The sequence below is a fragment of the Panulirus ornatus genome, chromosome 17 (assembly GCF_036320965.1).
Source record: "Panulirus ornatus isolate Po-2019 chromosome 17, ASM3632096v1, whole genome shotgun sequence".
Classification (NCBI taxonomy): Eukaryota; Metazoa; Arthropoda; class Malacostraca; order Decapoda; family Palinuridae; genus Panulirus; species Panulirus ornatus.
In genome coordinates this window covers 51,915,453-51,935,392 of record NC_092240.1, presented here as the reverse complement: position 1 = coordinate 51,935,392, position 19,940 = coordinate 51,915,453, and the positions used below count along the sequence as shown (strand labels likewise).

Here is a 19,940-nt window from a genome sequence, read left to right as displayed (position 1 = left end):
TCACCCACACCATCAGCCCTGGTGGTGCTCAGTCACTCACACCATCAGCCCTGGTGGTGCTCAGTCACTCACACCATCAGCCCTGGTGGTGCTCAGTCACCCACACCATCAGCCCTGGTGGTGCTCAGTCACCCACACCATCAGCCCTGGTGGTGCTCAGTCACTCACACCATCAGCCCTGGTGGTGCTCAGTCACTCACACCAGCCCTGGTGGTGCTCAGTCACTCACACCAGCCCTGGTGGTGCTCAGTCACTCACACCATCAGCCCTGGTGGTGCTCAGTCACTCACACCAGCCCTGGTGGTGCTCAGTCACTCACACCAGCCCTGGTGGTGCTCAGTCACCCACACCATCAACCCTGGTGGTGCTCAGTCACCCACACCATCAGCCCTGGTGGTGCTCAGTCACCCACACCATCAGCCCTGGTGGTGCTCAGTCACACCAACGCATCATACACACCCATTTTGCGATGTGTATGATACCGTGACGCAGTCTACCTGGACGCAAGGCTCTCGTAACTACGTGTCGTACAGAACTGCGACACGTAGCTACCATATCACCTGGCACAGTTTTGATGATGACAGGGGACATATGGAAGAGAGAGGAGTTAGGGGAGAGATGCTGTATGCAACAAGCGTAACCCAACAACACGCGTAATCCAACTCTCGAGAGAACGAATGTTCAACTTAACATTGAAGAACAGAGAACATACATCGCACTGGTTGAATATTCAATTGAAGGGACAATTGAGAGGGACCTAGCACTTTATATATATTATATATATATATATATATATATATATATATATATATATATTTTTTTTTTTTTTTTTTCATACTATTCGCCATTTCCCGCGTTAGCGAGGTAGCGTTAAGAACAGAGGACTGGGCCTTAGAGGGAATATCCTCACCTGGCTCCCTTCTCTGTTCCTTCTTTTTGAAAATTAAAAAAAAAACGATATATATATATATATATATATATATATATATATATATATATATATATATATATATATATATATATATATATATATCCCAGGACCAGTTTTTCTATAGAAGTGTCTACGACAAAATGCTTCGAGATCGCTAAGAGAGAGAGAGAGAGAGAGAGAGAGAGAGAGAGAGAGAAGAGAGAGAGAGAGAGCAGGAGTAAAGGAAGGAGCAGTGTGGAGGGCGACAGTGGGTGGTGTTCCAGCGGCCCTCTCAAAACAAAGTCTTGAAGGCTACGAAGTCGTATTGCCAACTTGTGGTGCGCAAATACATGTCTGGCTGCGCCCTAGGTATGCCATGGGAAGGCAGAGACAGACATATTGGTTACTTAATGTACGATGGTGAAAGACGAGGGTTCCCCCTCTTCAGCCCTCCAATCAGTAGCAACAGGTCCTCTTCAGTCCCTCAATGCCCTTCAATCAGTAGCCACAGGTCCCTCTCATGCCCCACATACCACAGTCCTGCCCTCTCCCAATCAGTAGCCACAGGTCCCTTCTCAGCCCCTCAATCAGTAGCCATAGGTCCCTTCAGCCCTCATGCCCTTCAATCAGTAGCCACAGGTCCCTTCAGCCCTCAATGCCTCAATCAGTAGCCACAGGTCCCCTTCAGCCCCTCAATGCCCTTCAATCAGTAGCCACAGGTCCCCTTCAGCCCCTCAATGCCCTCTAATCAGTAGCCACAGGTCCTCTTCAGCCCCTCAATGCCCCCAATCAGTAGCCACAGGTCCCTTCCCTCAGCCCCTCAACCCCAATCAGTAGCCACAGGTCCCCTTCAGCCCCTCAATGCCCTCCAATCAGTAGCCACAGACCTTAAGGGTTAATTTAGAAGTCCTTACGAGAAGGGATTTGTTGCCAGGTAGACGTTTCGTCTACTACAATCTTGATTGGATTTTTTTTTCTATTTTCCTTTTGAAAATGTATCAATGAAAGCTTAATGATACATACCTAAGCCACATCTCGTCTCCAGAACCATCTACGCGTCTCTTTGACTCTCACACACACACTATCTACAGAGTAAATACAAAATGGGAACACACTTGGGTTCGAACCGCCTCTTCGAAGCCCCAAACAGCCTGTAGTGACGTAGTCTCTGAAGGAAGGGTGAAAGACTGGTAGTGCAACTTATACTTTAGGGCCGGAGAACCAGCTTATGCTAGGACGCCATTTGGTAAATATCTTCGTCTCTTCGATGTATATCAACTGACTGTTTTATTTCTCTCTTGTCTCTCCCCTGATGATGTGATTATTACACGAAAGTGCACTAGGGAACTTGTGTTTCACTTCCCCGTGGACTCATAGGAAAATATATATATATATATATATATATATATATATATATATATATATATATATATCAACGTAGGTTACTGAGGAGTCTCCAGCAGACGAGCCACAATATGGAGGCCGAGAGACAAGAGGCGAGGGACGTGGGAAGGGCCAGTGTTGACGGCAGGTCCACCTTCATTCCAACACCATCCTGAGCGGAAAAGACGTGTTATTTATTCACATTTTCCCAAAGAAAATATAGGAATCTATACGATAATGCATCTTATTATCGATCTATCCATCTATATCTATATACGACTATAGCGCATGTGAACACCTAATGCTCTTCAACAGCAAAAGACTCGAACCCAGGACCTTTGCGTGGTCGCTCGGAACGCTAACCGATCACAGCCGAGCGGTCAGCGTTCCCCAACTAACAGCCAAAAGTCCCGGGTTCGAGTCCTTGCTGCTGGAGGGCATTATGCGATGTGGAGAACAGCAGAAGCAAGAACAATGGGGCTACATCGAGGCAGACGTCCATGAGGAAGGAAAGAGAAGTCTGGGGTTTTTTGGACAGAGACGAAATGGGTAAACAAGGATTGGTGCTGGCTCACCAGGCATGAGCAAGGACTGGTGCTGGCTCACCAGGCATGAGCAAGGACTGGTGCTGGCTCACCAGGCATGAACAAGGACTGGTGCTGGCTCACCAGGCATGAGCAAGGACTGGTGCTGGCTCACCAGGCATGAGCAAGGACTGGTGCTGGCTCACCAGGCATGAGCAAGGACTGGTGCTGGCTCACCAGGCATGAACAAGGACTGGTGCTGGCTCACCAGGCATGAGCAAGGACTGGAGCTGGCTCACCAGGCATGAGCAAGGACTGGAGCTGGCTCACCAGGCACGCTCCTTTTGAACCCGAGAATGATTACATCAGAAGGACTACCATGCAAAAAAAAAAAAGATTTTCGAGACAAATGTATCAAAAAAGAGTGGCTCTGTCACTTTGGAGAGTTAAATAGATGGCTCCGGTCGGAAGACGAGGAGAGAGAGAGAGAGAGAGAGAGAGAGAGAGAGAGAGAGAGAGAGAGAGAGAGAGAGAGAGAGAGAGAGAGAGAGAGGGGTCGATTTACAGTTGCTGGCGATGCCTTTGACGAACGACCAAAAAAAAAGTCAACAGACGTAGTTAAGTTAGCTTTGTTCTGATGTCGATTCGAATTTTAAAGTGGATGAGTCACAGGGGAAGGGAAGGGTTTCAGAGGAATAGCAGAGTGTGATGAGAAAGACTGGGAGAGGATAAGATACGGGACTCCATGCAAGCCATAGTAACCTGATATACATGCTCAACACTATATATATATATATATATATATATATATATATATATATATATATATATATATATATATATATATATATATATATTGGAAAGGATCACAATTTTTGCGCGTGATCAAGATATTCCTATGAGTCCACGGGGAAAATGAAACACGAAAAGTTCCCAAGTGCACTTTCGTGTAATTATCACATCATCAGGGGAGACACAAGAGAGAAATATAACAGTCAGTTGACATACATCGAAGAGGCGAAGAGATGGCGTCCTAGCTTCGTCTCTTCGATGTATATCAACTGACTGTTATATTTCTCTATTGTGTCTCCCTTGATGATGTGATTATTACACGAAAGTGCACTTGGGAACTTTTCGTGTTTCATTTTCCCCGTGGACTCATAGGAATATATATATAAAACCTCCAACAGCCAGGGGGCACTACCGCTAGGCTATGATCGCCCCTACTAGGGTAATAACTATTCGAATACCCTTCGTCGCACATTAGTGAACAAAGGGGCAATCATAGCCTAGCGGTAATGCTCCCGCCTGCCACGCAGGGGTCCCGGGTTCGATCTTCTGTTGGAAGTTTGTATGTAATATGGAAGTGCGTGTATGTACATTATATATATATTAATTTATTTAAAGCTTACCTTAGCGAAGTTGGCTTCAAACAAATCAGCCATCTGGCGCAGGTTTCGCCCGGCGCATCTCCACCTCCGTCCCTTTCTAACACTCTCGTCGTGTTCTCTCCTTCCTGGCTTCACCGACGCCCTTCGAGGCTCCTGTCGACAGCGTCGTGGGCGCAGAACCTCCTGCACCAGGTGGGGAAGCTGCCGTTCGTCGAAGTACGTGTCTATGCAACACTGAAGACACACTCCACCATCGTGTGCTGCCGCGCACGCCTCCTCGGTGATGATGAACTTATCGTACGATGTTGCCAGACATGATTTCGCCTCTTTTTCTCGAGACGATGGATTGTACGACGCACCAGGCGTGGGCGTGAGGGTGGGTATGACCTGAGCGTCGGATTTAGCGCTGGTCTTCCAGGGATAATGTATAGTACTGTGGCCCAGTCGGTCGGGTGAAGGTGGTGGGGTGTTACTCTGGATGACGTCTGGCAGCGGGGGAGGAGTAGCCCTGCACGAAGCAACCGTTTCAATATACAATTCGTAACGTAAAAGATAATTTTCCCCATTATAATAACTCTAGAGCAAATGCAAATCATAATACTACATCCACGTCTTCATACAAGACTATAAGGCTCCGTGATTGCTATTATAATGCGCTACGGCTCACAAGGGGGAGCAGGGGGTGCATAATAAATTCGCCCATGTTACTTGCACAAATCAGTCAAGCTATCTCAGTCAAGGTGGGCGCAAGTCGTGTGTGTGTGTGTGTGTGTGTGTGTGTGTGTGTGTGTGAGAGAGAGAGAGAGAGAGAGAGAGAGAGAGAGAGAGAGTGGACGTGATGGAAACGAGACAACTGATGCAAATACGTGTAGGGGGGAGGGTTGACTATGTGTCTGGGCTATGGTGGTTTGGACATATGGAGAGGATGAGTGAAGAAAGACTGATTGTAGGAGGACGCACTCGATATAAATGGAAGGAGCAAGGGAGAAGGGAAGACGTGATAGAAATGGAAGGATGCAGTGAAAAGGTTTTGAACTTATTGGTGATTGAACATTCAGGAGGGTGAGAGGCATGCCTGGGATAGAACGAATCAGAGCGATCCAGTAGAAAGGGGGGCGACGTTCTATCACTGGGCTGAACCAGGGCATTATGAAGTGGTCAGAGGAAAGGGCTTGGCTGTGGACAAGGTATCAACTGTTGGTGTATTCTACCTGACAGACAAGAGCAGATGTGGGCAAATGGTGCCGTTCTTCGTCTCTCTCTGGCGCTCCCTCCTGGTGTTAGCTAGTTTCAGTATATATATATTATATATATATATATATATATATATATATATATATATATATATATATATATATATATATATATATATATATATATATATATATATATATATATTCCTATGAGTCCACGGGGAAAATGAAACACGATAAGTTCCCAAGTGCACTTTCGTGTAATAATCACATCATCAGGGGAGACAAGAGAGAAATATAAGTCAGTTGATATATATATATATATATATATATATATATATATATATATATATATATATATATATATTGCAAACCTCACATGTAGCTTCAGAATGTAAGATACGATGTCTTACCTGTGTGATTTCGTAAATCATACCAAGCCATGTCTCGCGCCCCCAGACAAATGTCGTTGTGGATGCGACCCTCGCATTCCTTCCCTCGGTGAACGTAGCCGAACGGCACAGCGCATACACGAACAACTGCATTGATCATAGCGCACGTTTACACGGACGTCGTTCTCGTCGAAGTCTCGACAGGCGATAAACTGGACATTGCTAAGTACTGGGAGTCGATGGATCTCGTCTGGTATTTGGTTCTGAGAGAAGATCCTGCGCGCGCACCTCCTTCCCTAAGCCTGCACGATCCCTGATAATTTTCTTTTATTATCCGTTCCTTAGTCGGTTTGTACAATATTTTTTGTGCTTTCAACACGGATTTATGACTTAGGATATATTTTGTTTGAAATTGCTGGGGTAGAGGTGTGGGAATAACGTGAATAACGCGAGAGAATAATAATTTTTTTTAAAATATTGGATATTAAAGGCAATCATCGTCATGGGCGGAGCGTGTTTGAGCCAGCGATTGGTAGCCAATCAGGAGACGGCCGCTCCACGGGTGGAAATCAAGCTAACTAGCGTAGGTACACAAAGCTGATATTAAGCTGGGTAAGCTTTGAGTAGAGGGAACTGATGGCGCGTCTTTATATATCACGTCTTTCGACATCTTTCGACAAATCACATATATGTTAATCTGTAGATCATTTGCTTGAATCTGTTTACATGTATCTACTGATCTATATATACATAGACGCCCCTTACGCGCACATTTATATACACAGACATTATCAACATATACGCATATACATACACATACACGCGTATACATACACATACAGACATCCATGTGGCATCGCTACCCCCTGCTTCAGCGTGGTAGCGCCAGGAAAACAGACAATAAGGCTACACTCGTTCACACTCAGTCATGTGTAATACACCGAAACCACAGCTCCCTATCCACATCCAGGCCCCACACACTTATCCATAAGGTTACCCCAGACATTTCACATGCCCTGGTTCAGTCCATTGACAGCACGTCGACCCCGGTATACCACATCGTTCCAATTCACTCTATTCCTTGCATGCCTCTCACCCTCCTGCATGTTCAGGCCTCGACCGCTCAAAATCTCTTTCACTCTATCCTTCCACCTCCAATTTGGTCTCCCACTTCTCCTCGTTCCCTCCACCTCCGACACATATATCCTCTTGGTCAATCTTTCCTCACTCATTCTCTCCATGTGACCAAACCATTTCAACACACCCTCTTTTGCACTCTCTCAACCACACTCTTTTTATTACCGCACATGTCTCTTACCCTTCCATTATTATCATTATTATTATTATTATTATTATTATTATTATTATTATTATTTTCATTATCATTATCATTATTATTATTACTATCATTATCATTTATTATTATCATTATCATTATTATCATTATCATTATTATCATTATTATTATTATCATTATTATTACTATTATCATTGTTATTATCAATATCATTATCATTATCACTTATCATTTATTATAATCATTATCATTATTACCATTACTATTATTATCATCATTATTAGTATCATTATTATTATTATTATTATCATTATTATTATAGTTATTATTACCATTATTATCTTTAAGGCTTGCTGCAGCATCTATACATGCCAGGTCAACTCACAAAGTTAAGATGGTGTGTTTGAGAACGCAGTTCACATCGGAAATTGGACTGTACGACACGGAAATTTTTGCGACTCTCTCATGATTCAAAATGGTCATGTACTGTACTGGTACCGCGAGCTTAGCTGACCCTAATGAACACGACGGTACGACGACCTTAAACACGACGGTACGACCATCTGAGCACGACGGTACGACCCCCTGAGCATGATAGTACGACCCTTAAACACGACGATAAGACCATCTGAGCACAACGTACGACCCCTTCAGCACGATGGTACGACCATCACACACGATGGTACGACCCGCCTGAGCACGACGGTACGACCCTTAAACACGACGGTACGACTCTCCTGAGCACGACGATACGACCCTTAAACACGACGGTACGACCCCCTTCAGCACGATGGTACGACCATCACACACGATGGTACGACCCGCCTGAGCACGACGATGCGACCCTTAAACACGACGGTACGACCCTCCTGAGCACGACGGTACAACCCTTAAACACGACGGTACGACCCTCCTGAGCACGACGGTACGACCCCCCTGAGCAAGACCGAAAAACACGACGGTACGACGACCCCCCCCTCCCCCTGAGCGCAACGGTACGACCCTACTGCAGGCGTAGGCCTCATTCCCCCAGGAGGTCGTACATGGATGATGATCAGGGGTGTGGGGTGTGTGGGGTGTGTGGGGGAAGAGGGTGATGGTTGGGGTTTCGAACGTGGGGTGGTGGGTGGTTGGGTGAGGCGGCGTCTACGACAGTCCTGTGACGTAGGCCTACGTCACGGCAGTTCAACAGGGGCTTATCCCTACCCACAGCGAGGGACGAAAAGCCTTAACATAACGTATGAATAAAGCTCATTCTCCCTCACCCCCACCTAACCTTGCCATGAGACACTGGTGTGTGAGGCAAACTGGTCTCTATATCCTGATGGAATAAGGGCGAATTCTTCAAACTGTCCGTGGACGTGTCGCACACACACACACACACACACACATATATATATATATATATATATATACATTCCCCCCTCCTCCCTCCACCCCCCCTCCTCACAGTAATGGAAACTGTGTTTATAAAGGAAATCTTCGTAGAGGGGGGGAGGGGCGCCCCCCCTCCCTGGTTGTTGACATTCGAGAGAGCCGGGTGTAAGGTCAGGTCTCCACCCCCATGCATAGTTAAGTAGAGTCCTTGTTGGAGGGCGAATACGATTATACCTACATGGGATGGGGTAGAGTTAATGCAGGTGTGTGTGTGTGTGTGTGCGTTACACCTAACCTTCACATGTATGTACTGTATGGTGTATTACTACACCAGCTTATAGAAAGAATGTTGTATTCTCTGACCTGTGTATTCATACAGCCTGCTGTATTTCTGAACCTGCTTTCGTATAAACTGATGTATTCCTAACGTGTTCCTACATACATCAATGTATACATATATATATTCTGTTACCTGTAGGCGCCTGGTGACCTGTATCTATAGGCCTACCTTCACTAGTGACCTGTTGTGTTACCTGTCGGCCTACCCTCACTCGTGACCTGTTCTTACCTGTAAGACCTGCAAGAGGTGTTCTATGACCAGTGAGATCGGAATCTTACGAGAAACAGGAGATCCACACCCCACCACCCCTCTCCCACTTTTTTTATTTTTTCTCCTCCTCTTCAAATCACTCCCGTATGATAATAATACCTTTTGATCTGCCAAATTCCCCCTTCCCCTCCAACCCATTTCTAGGCTGTGTAGGCATAGGGAGCGGGGGGGCGCCGCTCCGCATCTCAGTCACTATTTACATTGGAAAATGCATTTACAGTAGGAGACTCGCGGCTTCCCCTTCTGACCACCCACTCACCCTGCCGACCTGTCGGCAGCCATGTCACTCAGTGTGTGTTACGGGGGGTTTGGGAGCCATGTCACTCTATGTGTGTGTTACGGGGAGGAGGAGCCATGTCACTCAGTGTGTGTTACGGGGAGGAGGAGCCATGTCACTCAGTGTGTGTTACGGGGAGGAGGAGCCATGTCACTTAGTGTGTTACGGAGTGTTACATTACTGTTGCTACCGCTGTCCTACACCAGAACACCACCCCGTGTGGCACGGCTCCCCCAGAACAACGGACTGCGTGTATGTGGACCTGGATGACACCTGTGTCTGTCTGTCAGGCCAGGTCAGGTCAAGGGTGGAAGGGGTCAGGCTGAAGTAGAGGGAGTTGGGAATCATGATGAGAGGGCCCTTCATCAAGCATTACATTGGAATCATGATGAGTGGGCCCTTCATCAAGCATTACATTGGAATCATGATGAGTGGGCCCTTCATCACGCATTACACTGAGACTCCGAAGACGAACCCTCACAAACAAGAGGCTCAAATATTGTTCTTGATTTTACAGACATCTTCGAGGGAAGGAGGAGGAGGGAGAAGAAGAAGAAGAAGAAGAAGAAGAAGAAGAAGAAGACAAAGAAGAAGAAGAAAAAGAAGAAGACGAAGATCCGTGTTAGATCTCCTCATATATATATATGTTGGAAAGGATAACAATTTTGCGCGTGATCAAGTATATTCGTAAGAGTCCACGGGAAAAATGAAACATGATAAGTTCCCAAGTGCACTTTTGTGTAATAATCGCATCATCAGAGGAGACACAAGAGAGAAATATAAAAGTCAGTTCATATACAACGAAGAGATGAAGCTGGGACGCCATTTGCTAAACATGCGATTGTCCAAAACAGACAACGAGCGTTCATAAACTTATCATTTTACAAATTTTATCAACAATAAAGTTATCTGATTTGTACAGACCATCACTAATATTAAGATTATAATTCTGTGTGTATTATAATAGATTTAATGATATTTCTCGTGGTAATAGAGTTAGAGTTAATAACTGAGATGGCATTACTCCAGTCAATATAATGATCATAGTTTTTAAAGTGATTAAACAAGGCATTTGATTCTTGTCCCGTTCTTATACTATATACATGTTGCAAGGCATTTGATTCTTGCCCCGTTCTTATACTATATTTATGTTGCAAGGCATTTGATTCTTGTCCCATTCTTATACTATATTTATGTTGCTTAAGTCTAACAGAAAGATTCTTACCAGTCTGCCCAACATAAAACTTATCACAATTTCTACATGGCACTTTATAGATGCACCCCAGGAGAATTTTCTGGTGAATTCCTGATTAAGATATTCTTTATAGTATTATTGTTTGCATTAAAGGATTTAAGCAACGTGGGAAGCAAAGTGAAATTATTATCAAAAGGGAGAACTAAAAGATTCTTGGTGTCAATGAGAGGTTTTGGGCTCAACTCTATAAAATGATTTCTTTGCTAACTTAAGGGATTTATCAATGAAAGATCTAGGGTAATTTAACTTAGATCCAATAGAATATATCTTCTCAAACTCATCATCAATAAACTCTGGCCTGCAAATACGTAATGAATGAACATGGGACCGAACGGGCCCCCATTGCGAAAGTCATATTGGAGAAAAGGCTTAACGCTACCTCTCTAACGCGGGGAAATGGCGAATAGTATGAAAATTATATACATATCATAGTGGACATCTGATTGACATATGGTTTTATGAAAAAGAAAGAAATAGATAATGAATCAACAGGGGACCTAGTGGGCCCCTGTTGTGAATATCATAATGGCGAAAACGCTCCTCTGCCACCTTTCTCAAGGCAGCTGTCTAATGAGATCTCCGAGATGCATTACCACCTGATAGAGGGCCTGCAGCTCCTTTTTGACCTCGTCCTCACTCTGGTTGAATTCCCGTGAGATGGTCTTTAGGCGACGCTGATGTTCCTCTACAGTTGGAAGTGAAGAGAGATCCAGCGGTTTATGTGGGTCGCGCACTGGTTTGCGCACTGGTTTAGCTGGTTCGGGCTCTGGAGTTAGCTCGACGTGTTCCTTCATATCGTCTATCCACTGCTGGAGGGCATCGGAGATTTTGGGCTTGTGTGCCATAAAGCCTTTGTGGAAGTCCTTGTATGGCACAGCGCCGGGGAGGTCGTCGCCCAAATAGCCATCCCAGCATTCGTACAGACGATTGACAGCAGCGACATCTCCTGCCGAAGGCATCGTCCTCTGCCCCACAGTGCCAGTGTATGGCTTTTTGAGGGACATGGTTGGACCCCTTCTGTTGGAGAAGGCTTGCACTGGGGAATGCATCACACTGCCGTAATCGTATGGCAGGCCGAGGGTCGACGAGGCGAACCTGTTCTCCATCTTGCGGAAGTTGTGCGCGGCCCCGTGCATGATTTTGTCGTGATGGATAGTGACATATCCGTCCCGGTCGGACCTCACCTGCTGATGGTGGATGCCCAACACATGCATGAAGAGATGCACGATTTTGCCCTCCTCGTTGAGACACATGGGGTGGAGAGTGGCTGTCTGGTACCCATCGGGCTGTTGGCGGTAGCCAATGACAGAGGAACAAGCCATCCGTTTCTGGTCGAGGAGCAAGTGGTACTTGGCGTTGTCGGTGACGTTGACGAACTTCACGCAGGTCAGTTGGTTCATCTTGTCCATGACCCGGTGCACGGCCGCTCGCCCGGTCTCCGGGTAGTCGTCCGTGAACCCGACCCGTATCGTCTTCCTGGGCCACCGTCGACGCTTCATATGTTCTTGCATCTCGTTCCGGTCCACCCCGGTCTTCTTCACCAAGGCCTCCAGTCTATTCCTTCGCCTGGCCAACTTCCTGGCTTTCCTTATGTCCAACTGGTCTTCCTTTGCGGCACGACGCTCGTAAAAGGAAGGCATGGAAGACTTCCGCTTCTTACGAGGAGACGCTACCACTGGAGCAGCAGGCTCCACGCTAGTCGAAGGAGACACTACCACTGGAGCAGCAGGCTCCACGCTAGTCGAAGGAGACACTACCACTATAGCAGCAGGCTCCACGCTAGTCGAAGGAGACACTACCACTGGAGCAGCAGGCTCCACGCTAGTCGAAGGAGACACTACCACTGGAGCAGCAGGCTCCACGCTAGTCGAAGGAGACACTACCACTATAGCTGTAGGCTCCACGCTAGTCGAAGGAGAGGCGGGAGAACCGTATATGGTAGGCATCGTACAGCCCATACCAGCATCAATACACTGCTGGAAGCCCTGCAGGAGTGGAGCCATGAGCTCATTCGCCTGTGAGACAGGCACCTCCTTACGGTCGAGGTCCACGTCGTAGGGCGAGAGTCCCTGGTGAGAGGTAACCACGCAGACGAAGACGCCGAAGCAGAGGAGCACTTGACACAAACGCATTATTACGTTCATTATGAGATTCATTTTATTTTTTAAATTTGACGCAGAAACGTAAGTTGGCGAATTGCGTCGCACGGAAATGCGAAAAACACACGTCGACAGGTGTGGTGTGTTCACGAAGCGATGGGGTGTACAGGCGAGCATTGTGGTGTGTGAGGAGGAAGGGTTTAGTTGTAGGTGGTTAGTTGAGATGTGTGAATGTAAGTAGGGGAGCCAAGCAGTAGGTAAGGGTGGGAGTTGGGGAGTCTTGCAGTGGTTGGGGTACTAGTTACGATGTCTACCAGTTGTTTGGCTGGTGGTTTGTGAAAGTGGTTTGGGCAGTAGCTAGGATGCCTGGTAGTTGTTTGGGCGGTAGCTGGGATGTCTTTTAGTTGTCTGGGTGGTAGTTAGGTTGTCTGGTAGTTGTCTGGGCGGTAGCTGGGATGTCTTTTAGTTGTCTGGGTGGTAGTTAGGTTGTCTGGTAGTTGTTTGGGCGGTAGCTAGGATGTCTGGTAGTTGTCTGGGTGGTAGTTAGGTTGTCTGGTAGTTGTCTGGGTGGTAGTTAGGTTGTCTGGTAGTTGTCTGGGTGGTAGTTAGGTTGTCTGGTAGTTGTTTGGGCGGTAGCTAGGATGTCTGGTAGTTGTTTGGGCGGTAGCTAGGATGTCTGGTAGTTGTCTGGGTGGTAGTTAGGTTGTCTGGTAGTTGTCTGGGTGGTAGTTAGGATGTCTGGTAGTTGTCTGGATGGTAGTTAGGTTGTCTGGTAGTTGTTTGGGCGGTAGCTAGGATGTCTGGTAGTTGTTTGGGCGGTAGCTAGGATGTCTGGTAGTTGTCTGGATGGTAGTTAGGTTGTCTGGTAGTTGTCTGGGTGGTAGTTAGGATGTCTGGTAGTTGTCTGGATGGTAGTTAGGTTGTCTGGTAGTTGTCTGGGTGGTAGCTAGGATGTCTGGCAGTTGTTTGGATGGTAGTTAGGTTGTCTGGTAGTTGTCTGGGTGGTAGTTAGGATGTCTGGTAGTTGTCTGGGTGGTAGTTAGGATGTCTGGTAGTTGTCTGGGGTAGCTAGGATGTCTGGTAGTTGTCTGGATGGTAGTTAGGTTGTCTGGTAGTTGTCTGGGTGGTAGTTAGGTTGTCTGGTAGTTGTCTGGATGGTAGTTAGGATGTCTGGTAGTTGTCTGGGTGGTAGTTAGGTTGTCTGGTAGTTGTCTGGATGGTAGTTAGGATGTCTGGTAGTTGTTTGGGTGGTAGCTGGGATGTCTGGTAGTTGTCTGGGTGGTAGTTAGGTTGTCTGGTAGTTGTTTGGGTGGTAGCTGGGATGTCTGGTAGTTGTCTGGGTGGTAGTTAGGTTGTCTGGTAGTTGTCTGGGTGGTAGTTAGGATGTCTGGTAGTTGTCTGGGTAGTTAGGTGTCTGTATTGTCTGGATGGGAGTTAGGTGTCTGGTAGTTGTTGGGTGGTAGTAGGTTCTGGTAGTTGTCTGGTGGTAGTTAGGTTGTCTGGTAGTTGTCTGGGTGTAGTTAGGTTGTCTGGTAGTTGTTGGTGGTAGTTAGGATGTCTGGTAGTTGTCTGGTGGTAGTGGTGCCTGGTAGTTGTCTGGGTGGTAGCTAGGATGTCTGGTAGTTGTCTGGATGGTAGTTAGGATGTCTGGTAGTTGTCTGGGTGGTAGTTAGGTTGTCTGGTAGTTGTTTGGGTGTAGCTAGGATGTCTGGTAGTTGTCTGGATGGTAGTTAGGTTGTCTGGTAGTTGTCTGGGTGGTAGTTAGGTTGCCTGGTAGTTGTTTGGGTGGTAGCTAGGATCTCTGGTAGTTGTCTGGATGGTAGTTAGGTTGTCTGGTAGTTGTTTGGGTGGTAGCTGGGATGTCTGGTAGTTGTTTGGGTGGTAGCTAGGATGTCTGGTTGTTGTCTGGATGGTAGATAAGATGTCTGGTAGTTGTTTGGGTGGTAGCTGGGATGTCTGGTAGTTGTTTGGGTGGTAGCTAGGATGTCTGGTAGTTGTCTGGGTGGTAGTAGGATGTCTGGTAGTTGTTTGGGTGGTAGCTGGGATGTCTGGTAGTTGTTTGGGTGGTAGCTGGGATGTCTGGTAGTTGTCTGGGTGGTAGCTGGGATGTCTGGTAGTCTGGGTGGTAATTAGGTTGTCTGGTAGTTGTCTGGATGGTAGTTAGGATGTCTGGTAGTTGTCTGGGTGGTAGTTAGGTTGTCTGGTAGTTGTCTGGGTGGTAGCTGGGATGCCTGGTAGTTGTTTGGGCAGTAGCTAGGATGTCTGGTAGTTGTCTGGGTGGTAGTTAGGTTGTCTGGTAGTTGTTTGGGTGGTAGCTGGGATGCCTGGTAGTTGTTTGGGTGGTAGCTAGGATGCCTGGTAGTAGTTTGGGCAGTAGCTAGGATATCTGGTAGTTGTCTGGGTGGTAGTTAGGTTGTCTGGTAGTTGTTTGGGTGGTAGCTGGGATGTCTGGTAGTTGTTTGGGTGGTAGCTAGGGTGTCTGGTAGTTGTCTGGGTGGTAGTTAGGGTGTCTGGTAGTTGTTTGGATGGTAGCTAGGATGCCTGGTAGTTGTTTGGGTGGTAGCTAGGATGCCTGGTAGTTGTTTGGGTGGTAGCTAGGGTGTCTGGTAGTTGTCTGGGTGGTAGTTAGGGTGTCTGGTAGTTGTTTGGATGGTAGCTAGGATGCCTGGTAGTTGTTTGGGTGGTAGCAAGGATGTCTGGTAGTTGACTGGGTGGTATAGGTTGGATGCCCGGTACAATGTAACACCAAACTTACCCACTGAGATGCATTATCTTCACTACAGATAAAGGAAGTGGATGGTTATCTCAGCTTATCTCAAACCCAGTTTATAAAACGACCTATTGTGACAGCCATCCTGTTCCTAAAACGACCTATTGTGACAGCCATCCTGTTCCTAAAACCGCCAAGTCCATAACTCAACATACGTGTATGGGAATATTCAAAAGAAGAAGAAGAAGAAGAAGAAGAAGAAGAAGAAGAAGAAGAAGAAGAAGAAGAAAAATTTTGGGAGGTATTGCTCTCGTACATGGAGGACTGTGATTTTTGAAGGAAATATGGGCGAGTGAAGACCTACAACTTTACTCTCACAGACCTACAACTTCACTTACAGAGACCTACAACTTCACTCTCAGAGACCTACAACTTCACTCACAGAGACCTACAACTTCACTCACAGAGACCTACAACTTCACTCACAAATGCACTCAAAGAGACGTACAACTTCACTCAGAGACCTACAACTTCACTCACAAAGAGACCTACAACCTCACTCACAAAGACCCACAACTTCACCCACAGAGACCTACAACTTCACTCACAGAGACCTACAACTTCACTCACAAAGAGGCCTACAACTTCACTCACAAAGACCCACAACTTCACCCACAGAGACCTACGACTTAACTCACAGAGACCTACAACTTCACTAACAGAGACCTACATCTTCACTCACAGAGACCTACAACTTCACTCGCAAAGATGAGCAGACCTCGGATGATGATGGAGAGTAAGCGGGCCATCAACCGCTAAGATCAAAGTCTCAGGCGATCTCTATAATGCTTACGACATCGTCATCTTCACTACCCTGTCTCATCCTCAGCGCACCCTTGTCTTCTCTCTACCCTTACACCATCTTCATTACGTCCCTTACGCCCACCCACTCAACACATCTTCATCTTCACTATGTCTTTACACAACCATCACTATGTCCTTTGTCCTCGGAACATCCTATCTTCACTATGTCTCTACCCAATCATCACAATGTCCTTTGTCCTCATAACATTCTATCTTCACTATGTCTCTACCCACTCATCACAATGTCCTTTGTCCTCACAACATTCTATCTTCACTATGTCCTTTGTCCTCACAACATCCTATCTTCACTATGTCTCTACCCAATCATCACTATGTCCTTTGTCCTCACAACATTCTATCTTCACTATGTCTCTACCCAATCATCACAATGTCCTTTGTTCTCACAACATTCTATCTTCACTATGTCTTTACCCAATCATCACTATGTCCTTTGTTCTCACAACATCCTATCTTCACTATGTCTTTACCCAATCATCACAATGTCCTTTGTCCTCACAACATTCTATCTTCACTATGTCCTTTGTCCTCAGAAAATCCTATCTTCACTATGTCTTTACCCAATCATCACTATGTCCTTTGTTCTCACAACATCCTATCTTCACTATGTCTTTACCCAATCATCACTATGTCCTTTGTCCTCACAACATTCTATCTTCACAAGTTTCCATTTTAATGACAGTTAAAACAAACAAAGAAACAAACAAACAATATAACTCGATACAAGTTTCCATTTTAATGACAGTTAAAACAAACAAACAAACAAACAATATAACTCAATACAAGTTTCCATTTTAATGACAGTTAAGACATACAAACAAAAACAAACAACAATATAACTCGATACAAGTTTCCATTTTAATATCTAAAACAAAACAAAACAAACAAAGAAACAAACAATATAACTCGATACAAGTTTCCATTTTAATGAGTTCAAACAAACAAACAAACAATATAACTCGATACAAGTTTCCATTTTAATGACAGTTAAAACAAACAAACAAACAAACAAACAATATAACTCGATACAAGTTTCCATTTTAATGACAGTTAAGACATACAAACAAAAACAAACAAACAATATAACTCGATACAAGTTTCCATTTTAATATCTAAAACAAACAAACAAACAAAGAAACAAACAATATAACTCGATACAAGTTTCCATTTTAATGAGTTCAAACAAACAAACAAACAATATAACTCGATACAAGTTTCCATTTTAATGACAGTTAAAACAAACAAACAAACAGACAAACAAACAAACTAACAATATAACTCGATACAAGTTTCCATTTTAATGACAGTTAAAACAAACAAACAAACAAACAAACAATATAACTCGATACAAGTTTCCATTTTAATGACAGTTAAAACAAACAAACAAACAAATAATATAACTCGATACAAGTTTCCATTTTAATATCTAAAACAAACAAAGAAACAAACAAACAATATAACTCGATACAAGTTTCCATTCTAATATCTAAAACAAAGAAACAAACAAACAATATAACTCGATACAAGTTTCCATTTTAACGACAGTTAAGACAAACAAACAAAGAGACAAACAAACAAACAATATAACTCGATACTAAACTACTCAACGCGCAACGTAATCACCAATCGTTGACCTTCATTACGACATCCTTTTCATCTCCCAGATTCCCACATCTTCTCATCAAGCTTGCTAAACAACCAAACAACCTAATCACCTCCCTCCCTCCCTCCTTCGCACCCTGACGACCCCCTTCCTCCCTCCCTCCCTCGCATCCCTGGCGAAGTCTGCCCCGAGATCACGTGATGATGAAGTCATGGACATAATTTGAGGAGGACGAAGGGGGAATTCTCCACATAGGGTGTGCTGACCTCCCTCCCAAGACGTCGCGACTGTGTTCCAGGTCGACGACATCACAGAGTGCCCCCAACACACCCTTGCACTACTGCAGGAGCAGGCGCACTACTGCAGGAGCGGGAAAGGCTGCGGGCGGGCGCGAGCGAGCGAAGGAAGGTCCCCCCTTTTTTTCCGATGCCCAGAGGCAGGGAGGAAACCTTTACCGCCAGGTGGAGATGGTATTGTCATGGTGTCCCCGTCAGGAGGAGGAAGTCCTCTTCGCTCAAAGCACCTTCAGGAGGAGGAAGTCCTCTTCGTTCAAAGCACCTTCAGGAGGAGGAAGTCCTCTTCGTTCAAAGCACCTTCAGCAGGAGGAAGTCCTCTTCGTTCAAAGCACCTTCAGGAGGAGGAAGTCCTCTTCGTTCAAAGCACCTTCAGGAGGAAATCCTCTTCGTTCAAAGCACCCTCAGCAGAAGTCATTCCTCTTCGTTCAAAGCATCTTCAGGAGGAGGAGGTCCTCTTCGTTCAAAGCACCTTCAGGAGGAGGAAGTCCTCTTCGTTCAAAGCATCTTCAGGAGGAGGAGGTCCTCTTCGTTCAAAGCACCTTCAGGAGGAGGAAGTCCTCTTCGTTCAAAGCATCTTCAGGAGGAGTCATTCCTCTTCGTTCAAAGCACCTTCAGGAGGAAGAAGTCCTTTTCGTTCAAGCCTATGTGTGTGTCATCGAGAACCAGTTGTAGGCACAAGAGGAAGCTAAGCCATGGACGATTGATGGGCTCGATGGACGTGGGTGATGACCACACCCTCCACCTGCAGCGCCTTCGGCAGAAGGTGGAGGAAATTACAGTTCTCTATACTTCACGTCTGAGATGTGTCGAAATCATGACACCTCCTATCTCTTGGCGCCCACGTTGACTTGTCTAACCATTCGAAACATCTGTTCATCCCCACAACAATACCACCACAAGCCCGCGCAGGCCCTCAAGACGGATGACAACCCAACGCCAGTCGACTTCGAGCAAGGAGGAGGGTGGTGACCATGTCGAACTACAAGGTCCTCCTAGCCCAACGTGCAGCAATTAAAGGAGACTACAAAGCTCTGGAGGACGTGTCCATATACATGTTCATGACCTGGACACCCTCTCACATCACCAGGCAGGTGGACGATCCACGCGGAGCCTCTGTCACTGTAGGATAAGCCGCCAGCTACGAACCAGAAACACATGGTTCACCCGGACAAGATAGGGAGGGGCACATACCACCATGGCTGAAAACCACACAGTAACGCAGCTGAGCGTGTCGCAGGTCCACTACGTGCCAACGTAAGTCAACTCCCTTTTGTATTTACCACACCAAGACGACCTTTTCCTCCGCCAGTAATCTTCACCTTCCCTCGGCACTGGCTTGGTCTTCGCCGAGACGTCGCTGCGATGGTATTCTGATATGTGATGCAGTGTGTAGTACTCTCTAACTTTACCATTCCAATGGACACTTTCGGAGGAGCTGTGTTCCAGGATCCTATACAACAACGAAGATTAATTACGAGAAGAGGAAACTCACATTAAAAAAAAAAAAGGACGGTCCATTACGAATACGTTGTAAAGTTCACGACACCATCATCTTCACTACACTACCCTACCCTCCCTTGCCCTGAAGACATTTCATCTTCGCTATACATTTTTTACACAATTTCCCCCTAAAAAAACTTATATCCTTTTCTTTATTGTAACCTGAAGATAAATGAATAAGAACCTTACTAAGCATATTCAAATAACATAAGGTCAATATTGATGAATCATTTTTCAAAAT

General features: G+C 45.7%; 2 protein-coding genes across 2 annotated transcripts; both read right to left on the bottom strand.

Annotated features, from left to right (window-relative positions):
* Positions 1–1,568: 1,568 nt before the first annotated feature.
* Positions 1,569–5,953, bottom strand: LOC139754449 (uncharacterized). The gene is made up of 4 exons (XM_071671723.1): positions 5,838–5,953; positions 4,230–4,716; positions 1,736–2,465; positions 1,569–1,643 (listed from the first exon to the last, which is right to left on the bottom strand). The coding sequence occupies exons 1-3, from the start codon at positions 5,951–5,953 to the stop codon at positions 2,343–2,345; spliced, it is 726 nt and encodes a 241-aa protein (XP_071527824.1). The 3' UTR covers positions 1,569–1,643; positions 1,736–2,342.
* A 5,121-nt stretch (positions 5,954–11,074) lies between these two features.
* LOC139754486 (uncharacterized) lies at positions 11,075–12,779 on the bottom strand. Its single transcript, XM_071671752.1, has one exon. The coding sequence runs from the start codon at positions 12,763–12,765 to the stop codon at positions 11,164–11,166; it is 1,602 nt and encodes a 533-aa protein (XP_071527853.1). The 5' UTR covers positions 12,766–12,779; the 3' UTR covers positions 11,075–11,163.
* Positions 12,780–19,940: the final 7,161 nt, after the last annotated feature.